This window comes from Brassica oleracea, chromosome C5 (genome assembly GCF_000695525.1).
Source record: "Brassica oleracea var. oleracea cultivar TO1000 chromosome C5, BOL, whole genome shotgun sequence".
In the NCBI taxonomy this organism is placed as follows: Eukaryota; Viridiplantae; Streptophyta; class Magnoliopsida; order Brassicales; family Brassicaceae; genus Brassica; species Brassica oleracea.
In genome coordinates, this window is record NC_027752.1 from 41,352,951 (window position 1) to 41,363,422 (window position 10,472).

At 37.3% G+C, this 10,472-nt stretch overlaps 2 protein-coding genes and 1 long non-coding RNA gene across 3 annotated transcripts; 2 read left to right on the forward strand and 1 right to left on the reverse strand.

Annotated features, from left to right (window-relative positions):
- Nucleotides 1-469: 469 nt before the first annotated feature.
- On the forward strand, nt 470-1,904 carry LOC106343595 (30S ribosomal protein S10, chloroplastic-like). The gene is made up of 4 exons (XM_013782852.1): nt 470-817; nt 997-1,035; nt 1,229-1,561; nt 1,699-1,904. Exons 1-3 carry the CDS (start codon nt 578-580, stop codon nt 1,538-1,540), a joined length of 591 nt encoding a protein of 196 aa, XP_013638306.1. The 5' UTR covers nt 470-577; the 3' UTR covers nt 1,541-1,561; nt 1,699-1,904.
- A 3,470-nt stretch (nt 1,905-5,374) lies between these two features.
- On the reverse strand, nt 5,375-5,796 carry LOC106294262. Its single transcript, XR_001260797.1, has 3 exons — nt 5,697-5,796; nt 5,507-5,598; nt 5,375-5,423 (listed from the first exon to the last, which is right to left on the reverse strand). It is a non-coding gene; the product is annotated as an uncharacterized LOC106294262 (long non-coding RNA).
- A 3,038-nt stretch (nt 5,797-8,834) lies between these two features.
- On the forward strand, nt 8,835-10,363 carry LOC106295080 (serine acetyltransferase 3, mitochondrial). The gene has a single exon (XM_013730857.1). It carries the CDS (start codon nt 8,954-8,956, stop codon nt 10,127-10,129), a length of 1,176 nt encoding a protein of 391 aa, XP_013586311.1. The 5' UTR covers nt 8,835-8,953; the 3' UTR covers nt 10,130-10,363.
- The last annotated feature ends 109 nt before the right edge of the window (nt 10,364-10,472 follow it).

The window sequence follows — 10,472 nt, forward strand, 5'->3', positions numbered from 1 at the left end:
AATGAAAATATCAGAAAATAACCAAAAAACCGAACCGAATTTAACCGGAAAAACCAAAAATATCCGAACTTAACCGAAATAACCGAATTTAACCAAAAATATCCGATTTGTTTTGAAAAATTAGACCGAAATTAACCAAAAACCAAAAAATCGGTTATTTTCGAAAATAATTTTAAAAACCGAAATTAACCGATAACCGAACCGAACTGAAATTTAAGTCGATTAATTTCGGAATAGGTTTTAAAAGTTTCGGTTAACCGAAAACCGACGGTTCGGTTCCGGAAAACCGAAGTCGCAGGGCTACCCTCTCTCGTTCGAACATTGGTAAAGGGGAAAACATTAACTGGATCTGAATTGTAATATTGGGCCAAATGGGTATTTATAAGACTGGGCCTCTTTGTTTTATTAAATGGGCTTCCGACAAATATTCATCTCATCAATTAAAAAATGACAGGAAAGGTTTTGGATAATTGGATAACCCTCGAAAACGAAGCTGAGGAAGAGGAAAACCACATCCTTGCAGCGTTAAGAGGAGGAAGAAGAAGAAGATAAATCGATTCTTGGTCCGGAAAATTCAATGGCGGTTTCTTCCGTAACTTCGTTCATGTTACCCTCTTTCGTCAACCCTACCTCTTCTTCTTCGTCCAGACAGAAAGTCTCTCTGCTTTCACTGCTTCCATCTTCTTCTACTCATGGCGACATTGGCTCTTGCGTCCTTAACAAACCCTCCATCTCGTTTACGAAGAAGGTCTTCGCAGCTCCCGAAACCCTAACTCCAGAAACTCTCGATGAACCCACCTCTGAGGAATTCTCCGAGGTACATTCTGTGCCTTTATTCGATTCGCTTGCAAAGACAATGCGGAAACACATGTTTTGTAGTATCATTAGCGTACCATATCCGTTTTCTAATGTATCTGCTAGATAAAGCTGCTTCCTTTTTGTGCTTTGTTTTGCTCTGGTAAAGTTGATTCCTTTTTGTATCTGTGTGTCATTCAGGTTCCAAGCTCTCCCTCCATAAGTGTAGACGCAGATAAGGTATGTTCCAGCTCACTACTAGACTGTTTCGATAAGCAGATTTGTCAAAGTTGGTGTCTTTTTTTTTTTGTTTACATTACTTGGAGCTGTCTTCTGTGCATTAAGAAATGCCATTACATTATGTTTTGTTTGGAGGTTTTGTGGAGATTCGTTGTTTTTATTTGGTTAAGTTGATTTGTTTTACTGTACGCAGATGGCGCCAAAGCAAAAGATTAGGATCAAGCTTAGATCTTACTGGGTGCCTCTTATTGAGGACTCATGCAAGCAGATACTCGACGCTGCGAGGAACACCAATGCCAAGACGATGGGTCCTGTTCCATTGCCTACCAAGAAGCGTATCTACTGTGTTCTCAAGTCTCCCCACGTTCACAAGGATGCAAGGTTCCACTTTGAGATCCGGACTCACCAGCGGATGATTGATATTCTCTACCCTACTGCTCAAACAATCGACTCCTTGATGCAACTGGATCTTCCCGCTGGTGTTGATGTGGAAGTGAAGCTCTGAAGATCAACCTTAACTACAATGGTAAACAAACAAAATAGCTCTTTCCTCTTTCTGTTCTGAATAAAGCTCACACTAATGTGGCTAGTTAGTGAACTGAATGCAAAAATCTTCATCAGATTAGAATTTAACTTGTTCCTAACCAAAGTTTTCTTCCTCAGGTACCGTGGGCATTTGCATTGCATGAACAGGCTGTTTCATATCAACAAAACTGCTTAGAATTGGTAAACCATGTATTATCTTTTCTGAGCTTCTGTAATGAATATTCTTTGGTCCTAGAAAAGTTGGAATCTTTTAATCTTCCTTGTTATTAGTTGATGAACAAATCCGCAATTAAGCAAGTTCAAAGAAATCTTTTGTGTGTGTCTACTAATTGTTTTGCCGCCACTGTTATAATTTTTTTTTTTTTTTACTCAACAACTCCTTCTCATTAGCCAATTCAATGTTCTACAACTGACTTATCAACCTCCATACAAGCAAACAACCAACTAGGCACAATAGAATACAGCTTAGGGACAAAGGACATAAACGTAGCAGTCTCCTTCGCTATTCTGTCTACAACTTTGTTACCACTTCTTGGGTAGTAAACCACCTTCGCCTCATTCATTCCTGCAACGGATGCACCTATCTCTTGAATGAACGGTCTCACTCTCGGCCAGGTTGCTTCCTCTCCACTCAACATCTTCGAGAGAACCTGAGAATCAGTTTCAAAGGTGACATTCCGATAGCCAAATCCAGTCAGAACCTGAGCGGCCCAACGCAGAGCTTCCGCCTCTACTTCTAGTTCAGACCCCATTCCAGTGATTCTCTTAGCCCCCACCCACATCAGATTCCCCATACTATCTCTCAGTACCCAACCAACTACTCCCTCCCCAGTCTCTTGCTTCCATGAGCCGTCAGTATTACACTTGAGCCTTGTAGCCTGAGGTGGAGTCCATCTCTTGGTTGGTGCTTCTAAAGTGGGCGTTTTGGCTTCCACTGGTTTAACCTCTTCTCTGCTCCTCCATGCTGTCGCGTGCTCACGTGCTTTCACCACAGTAGCAGGCGCTGTATACTCTCGACTCCTAAAAAGGTACTCAATCCGGTTTTTCCACAATCTCCATAGCAGCCAGGGGATGAGGTCCTCCTCTATCTCCTCCTTTGGGTACTCTTTTTTCAGATTTAAGACCCAATAAAGGTTAGAGAAGAAGGAGTCAGACCATCTTCCTGCTGGTGGGATGTGTACATTTGCCATAGCCCAAACTAGACGTGCATACGAACACAAAAAGAGTAGGTGGTTCATTGTTTCCGCTTCCTCTCCACACCTACTACATCTCTTGTCTTTCGTTATATGGCGATGTACCATATTATCAGCAACTGGTAACGCGTTACTGAGACACCTCCACAGGAAATGACGAATTTTGGGGCTTGTTTCGATACTCCATACTTGTTGGTAAATGCCATCCAGACTGGGTTGTAGCACTATAGAGTCCTTCTCCTTGGCATCCAGCACATTAACCTGAACCCAATAAGCTGATTTCACCGTGTAGTGACCTGACTTGGTATACTCCCAAGAATAAGTATCGGTGCCACTTCTTCCTGCTGGGTGAATTTTCTTGATCTGTTCTCGAGTCTCTGGTGCAAACATCTTATCCAACAGGACATGATTCCAATCTCGACCACTATTACACCTTAGGTTGCTTACCATTAGTTCCTCCGAGACTCGCAGTCTATCACCTTCACTACACATACGCATAGATAGGGCCGGTGAGGCTGGTTTGCTCCCAAGCCACCTGTCCTGCCAAACCTTGGTATCTCTCCCGTTATCTATCATCATTCTTGCTCCTTGTTTAACCAGACCTTGTGCTGCGTGTATACTCCTCCAAGCATAAGAGGGTCTAGAACCGAGTGGGGCGCTCAGGGGATCAGAATTTTTGAAGTATCTACTTCTAAAGATTCTTGACACCAGAGAGTTCTTGTTGGTTAACAACCTCCATAACTGCTTCCCGAGAAGGGCTATTTTAAAAGCCTCCAAGTCTTTAAATTCCAAACCGCTACCACTCTTTGGTTTACATAGACTCTCCCAACTTTTCCAATGCATACCTCTCGATTCATGACTATTCCTCCACCAGAAGTCCGATAGAATGGACATTATCTGCTGGCATATTGATTTAGGAAGCAGGAAACAAGCCATAGTGTATGTAGGGAGAGCCATCGCAACTGCTTTAAGGAGGACTTCTTTACCGGCTGGAGAAAGGAACTTTGTTTGCCAACCATGAACCTTCTTATTCAAATTCTCCTTCAAGTAGCTAAGTATGGATACTTTAGAGCCTCCAAATACGTTTGCCTAGATCCAAAAGAAAAAAAGCACAATACGTTTCTTCGTGTATTTTAATGGAATCTTTATATGAAATACTAGTGGTATTCCGGCGCTACGCGCCGGGTTCATATGTTTTATTTTCTAATGAGTTCAAAATTGTTTGTAATCATGGAATCACCGGTATCTCTAGATAAACTCTTACATCGTGTGTGTTTGTTCTTTTAGCTGTTTCATGTGATATTGTTGGGAGTTACATTTGATGGATGTTGTTGGGAGATGTTACATCTGATGGTCGATACGGGTTTCTAGTAAACATAGATTATGTTATTGTGTTTTCTAGTTGTGGGTATTCTTTCTTTTCGTTGTTCATTGGCATATATAGTTGTTTCTACTAAATAGTAAATTAGTAATTTGTTTTAGGAGAATTCTCATATGCAATTAATGTATTATATCTTCAGAAGTAATTTTGTTTCTAAATTTCCAACGTTAGTCTTCGTATTGTTTTGTTGCTGATTTTGAATTGTAAATTTACTATAATGGGCTAATTATATGTTTATTTTAGGTCAATAGATGTGTACTTCCATAGTTTTACAGTCACAATGAGTATTTTTATTTTTATATAGTTTAATGAGTATATTGACACGTTATTCGTCATTCTATTATTTTCAATTTTGTATCTCTCAGTTCATTTGTTTTTATATGTTTTTGACATGATTATTTTAGTATCAGTGATAAGTTCAGTGTCACATTATATTTATATCTATTTATTTTTGGTTTTCTAGCCATTATATGTTTTTCATTGCTATGAGTAAATAATTTTATGTTGTTGATTTTCTTTTCTAAAGAATACCTAATAATGTACATTATTCGTCTTTAATATTTTATTTAGTCTAGTTTTTGATGTATATTTATTTGATTAAATTTGTTATACTCCATGATTGTTTTATTGTTTGGATTAAGCTTTTTCATTGTATATTGAAATGTTTTGGTCTGAAATATTTTTCATATATCATATGGTGTGTCAATTACCACTTGATGAGTCTTTCTTCTCAACCTTTCTGATTTTTTGACATTAAATGTTATGATAATAATTTTCTATATTGTATAATTTAAATTTCAGTTATTTATTTTTATATATATATATATATACATATGTTGTTTGGTCATCAAATTTGTTACTATGATGTGTTAACTACCATTTGATGAATCTTTCTCATTAATTTTTTTTTTAACTTTTCTGGTTCGTTGTATTCAGGATATGCAATGTATATCTTGGTCTCAATAGATTGTGCGGTTTTGTGATGTTATTTTCATAAATCATTGAGTGCTTGTTTATTTTAGAATCAAATATCTTCACCTTGTTTGCAAAATATTAATCTGCTAGCCTGCTAGGTACCTTTGAGTTCTCTGGTAGTACGTGATGGGCCCGGTGAGCTGATCATCCCAGCCAGGGATACTATGGCGATGAGATCATTTGAAGCTTCAAGTGAGTTTTTTTTATTTTGCAGAATTCTTTTTCTTAACCATATTGACTGAGAAAAATCCCCATTTAGCATGAGGCTCATCTTCTGCGTCATTCCTCTCTGCCTTTAAAATCAGATAGCCTATAAACACAGTTTCTTTCATCTCAAAGAAGAGAAAGATATGGAGACGAAAGGAAAAAAAATTACAGGTCGAAGAAAACTTCTACTGGATTGGGATTCGAGTAGCACCTGATCAGAGTCCGAAGCCTCTCCGTAATCTGATTACGATATAGAACCGTCTTAAAAAAAAAGAATTGGAAGGGAGACTTAAAACTGAGAATGATATTGAATTGGAATTGAGAGTAACGAAGCCATAAATCTGGATCTTAAGCGTTACCGGAGAAGCTTCTAGGAGGTGGGTAGAGGAAGAGTTGGCCAGAAACCCAGAAGACGATAGAGGATAGTAAGCTTAAGTTTGGGCATGCCACGTGTAAACAATTGCCCTATGCTTGATGCTGATGTGGCTTAATGAGGAGAGAGGCAAGTCTGTTTTATTGTATAAGATAAATGAGAAAAATATATACAAGTTTAGTTTTTAGAAAAAACAAGGAAGTTGGAATCTTGAAAGCAACTTCGTTGTTATACTTAATCTGAAAGTTTATCCACAAACTTAATGGAGTTTACAATGACTTGCTAATTTGGCATTATGCATAGATATTCAACTAACCTGTATATTTAACTTGGAGGTTATTGCAAAATATCATACGTACAGCTATATGATTATATATTTTAATCATAATATTAAATGACTTTTTTGCTTTAGTGAGGGGAGTATTACTTCATTGTAGGATCATCTCTTGACCAAAAGAAAAATAATGGTCGACAAAATTGAAAATTAATTTAAGTGGAGGAGATGACAATGATGGGCATGTTTTTATAATAGTCGCCAAGGCATATTCCCACGATATACCAACATGGACCGTCCATTTTTATTTTACTTGATATTTTTAATTCTTTTTGTTTTAAAAATATTCGAGTAAAAGAATATTGTTACTTTTTTTTTTGAACAACAGAATATTGTTACTTTTGAATTCATACACAATACCTGCTTCAATAATTTTATATTTTGCTAGATACATGCTAATAATACTCAAGAGTAGTGCCATTTTGGGTTTGTTTGAAGGACATTTGCTAACTAGTCAAATCATATTTGCATCAAAAATATGGTTAATAGTTTGGTTTATTTTGACCACACTTTATTTGGTATCTCCATTGTTTTGTTTTTGCTATTCGCTAGCATACCAAAATGCTCAAATGGTATTGAATACATGTGAATGATAGATAACACACCAATATGAACTATCAATCTATCATATTATCATCTATTTATGATATACCCAAAGAATTAACATTTCGATCTAGTAGTCCGTTATACGAGTTAGTATCGATCCCTCGACTTATAATTGGTTTGGTTCTGTTAAAAGTCTTTATCGTCCGAGAAGAACCAATCCCAATCGAAAACCAACGGCTATTTTAGAAGCATCAAACAAAACAGTGTCTTGAGTTTTCAACACTCGAAGAGACAATCTTTTCAATGGCTGAAATTGAAAGGAAACAACATATACTCCCAATACAAAGAAAACACACATAAAAGTTTCATATTTTTTCTTTTGGTTTTAGCAAAGTATTCTGAGACTCATAATTGTCACACATCTACTGGAGGGGTCCTCAGTGATGTTCCCTTTAATAGCTTTGCGTTTACTTAAAAACGTCTAACTGGTAACCATAAAAAAAATAAAAAAAAATAGGAAAAAAAAAATAAAATAAAATAAAATAAAAGGAAAATTTATTTTTCTTCTACTTTGTCAAGGAATAATTGTAGTTTTTTATTCTTTAAATTTAAATATTAAGGAATGTTAAGGAATCATAAGTAATAAATATTCCTTGTAAATGGTGAAAATTATAAGGAATGTTAAGGAATTAGCTATTCCCACCCATTCCTTTGATCACCATTTGGAACACTTGTTTGCGATTGCAATTACTAAACTAAGAAGAAGTTGTATTTTCACATCCTATCACTTGGATATAATCTAGCTAGTAGCTTATTGTTAATCATATAAAGTTGCCAAAATAACGTATAAGTTGCATGTCATTTAGAAGTCAAGTAGGATAATATTAAGTAAATTTGCTAATAATATAATCTCATTTGATTAGAGAGAGAAATGAATGAGAGTATGGTTCAGCTGACGTGACCTGAAAATGGTAGCCTTCAAGGAAACGATGGCTTCACGGATATATGGACAAACGAAGTCATTTGTCACTGCATACGTCACTTCCCGTCTCCATCTTTCATCTTTTTATTTATAGTTTTATACACACGTCTAAAAAGTAGGGGTTTCTCTATTTAGATTTACTTATATCAAACATATTTAATTTAGTTTCCAGTTTTTTAAATTAAATTAAGTATTATGATAATATGCATCAGATCAGTGTACTTTTATGAGTGTTCATTCACGTTTACGGATTAGAGTCAAATAAACAAATATTTTTTCATTGAAATATTATTTTTTGAAGTTGCTATATAAATTATAATAAAATAAGATAAAAACAAAAGAGGTTGATGATAAACATATTATTTTTTGAAAGTTGCTATATAAATTATAATAAAATAAGATAAAAACAAAAGAGGTTGATGATAGTTTTCAAAAAAAAAAAAAAAAGAGGTTGATGATAAACAGAAGTAGGTGTCACAGAAAAGAGCATGTGATTAAATACATATTACACATAAAAAATCTTGGCCACAAAACCGATGGAAAACATGTGGTATGGAATATTCGTTCCGTTTCTAAATATAAAATGATCTAGAGAAAACATGTTTATTAAAAAAATTATTTTTTATCTAAAAAATATTATTAAAATTATAAATTAAAAAATATTCAATCAGTTACAAAATAGAACTATTAAATTTGATTAATTACACAGTTTTTGATAAAATTAAAATTACTTAAAAATATGAGAGGGAATATGTTATTAGTCTTGAGTTTTGAATTGCACTGGAAAAAATGAAAAAAAAAATCACACAAACTTTCAAAATTAAAATAATATTTTACCTTTCCAATAATAACCACACAAACACACAAAAACAGTAACTGGAATTGGATATATACTACAAATGTATTTTGAAATAAAAAATCTAAGATTCTGCCAAATATATGAAAATTATCGTCTGGAAGGGAAAACATTTATCACTTGCAGTTGTCTTTTTTTACAAAAATCTAGTGTTTTTTAATAAAAAAAGATTATCATTACTTTGAGGTGATATATAGCTCTGTAGCAATAACTTATTACCAAATCTGCATCCTGTTTTGCTCAATTTTTTTTTTAATATCCTGTTACCACTTGAAATTTGGAACAAGAAAAGTAAGAATGCCACCCCAGTGGCAGTCCCCAGTCCCCAGTCCCCAGTCCCAGTGAACAGTAAAAATAGCTTAACTACCACTGGTTTTAGTTTTCCTTTTGTAGTGGAGACGAGGGAGATAGAGAGAAACTCCAAAAATATAAATTGCTGACATCCTCCCGTTTTCGTGTTTAGATATTAAACAAAAAAAAAAAAAACTCAATTTTTTTTCTTTTGTGTAGCCGAGAAAATTTCCAATGTTCCCGGTCACAAGTCGCCGCCACTTCACATCCTCCCTATATATGCTCCGTTCATCTTCTCCACACAACCACGTCCTCTACTCTCCCTCCTCTTTCCTCCCTTCCTTCATCTCCTCCAAATCCAAATCCAAATCCAAATCCTCCTCTTCAACCAACAAACACAACCAACAATCTCCTCCTCCAATGGCCGCGTGCATCGACACGTGCCGAACCGGTAAACCACAGATCTCACGCGACTCGAACCGGTCCCACGACGACGAATCCGGTTTCCGTTACTCCAATTACTACCGCCCCTCCGGTTATCATCCAACAACCCAGACGAAAACCATCCACACCCGTCCTCTCGTCGAAGACCTCCCAAACGACGACGTATGGGCCAAGATCCGACAAGAGGCCAGATCCGACATCGAGAGAGAGCCAATCGTCTCCGGCTACTACCAGGCCTCGATCGTCTCGCAACGATCTCTCGAAGCCGCCTTAGCCAACACGCTCTCCGTCAAGCTCAGCAACCTGAACCTCCCGAGCAACACGCTCTTCGATCTCTTCAACGGCGTCCTCGAACAGCACCCTGAGATCGTCGAGTCCGTTAAGCAAGACCTCTTAGCTGTTAAAGAGAGAGATCCCGCGTGCATCAGCTACGTCCACTGCTTCCTCCACTTCAAAGGCTTTTTAGCCTGCCAGGCCCATCGAATAGCCCACGAGCTTTGGACCCAAAACCGAAAGGTTCTTGCTTTGTTGATTCAGAACAGAGTCTCCGAAGCCTTCGCCGTCGATTTCCACCCCGGGGCCAAGATCGGGACGGGGATTCTGCTCGACCACGCGACGGCGATTGTGATCGGGGAGACGGCGGTGGTGGGGAACAATGTTTCGATTCTTCACAACGTGACGCTCGGAGGGACGGGGAAGCAGTGTGGGGATAGGCATCCGAAGATCGGCGATGGGGTGTTGATCGGAGCTGGGACGTGTATCTTGGGGAACATCACGATTGGTGAAGGGGCGAAGATCGGTGCTGGCTCGGTGGTTTTGAAGGACGTGCCGCCGAGGACGACGGCTGTGGGGAATCCGGCGAGGTTGCTTGGTGGGAAAGATAATCCGAAGAAGCATGACAAGGATCCTGGTCTGACTATGGACCAAACATCGCATATATCCGAGTGGTCGGATTATGTTATTTAAAGTCTTTTGTCTTTTGTTGTTTTATTGCTTCTCCTGTTATTGAAGCTGGTTTCCATAATCAGATCATTCGTCTTTGTTAGATATTTGTCTGATTTAAGATGGGTTTTGAAACTAAACTCGGAAACTCTTAAACGATGTGTAGTTTGAGTTTCCTGTGGTTCGTTTCTGATTAGCAGAGACTATGTTTAGTATGTATGTTTGTTGGGAATAAACTGAAAGTTTATCATTTAATTATCAGCCTCTTTTGAGTATCTTGCTTGCTACCGTTGTTTAGGAGATGATGACAAGACCACTCAAGAACTAGGAATGCTTGCTACAATCAATATGAACGTAGATATTACTC

What these genes read in the sequence shown, in the direction of transcription:
- LOC106343595 (XM_013782852.1), top strand. Translation starts at nt 578, where the DNA reads ATGGCGGTTTCTTCCGTAACTTCGTTCATGTTACCCTCTTTCGTCAAC. An exon ending in CCTCTGAGGAATTCTCCGAG is followed by an intron (nt 818 to 996) that starts GTACATTCTGTG and finishes TGTGTCATTCAG; the next exon opens with GTTCCAAGCTCTCCCTCCAT. An exon ending in TAAGTGTAGACGCAGATAAG is followed by an intron (nt 1,036 to 1,228) that starts GTATGTTCCAGC and finishes TACTGTACGCAG; the next exon opens with ATGGCGCCAAAGCAAAAGAT.
- LOC106295080 (XM_013730857.1), top strand. Translation starts at nt 8,954, where the DNA reads ATGTTCCCGGTCACAAGTCGCCGCCACTTCACATCCTCCCTATATATG.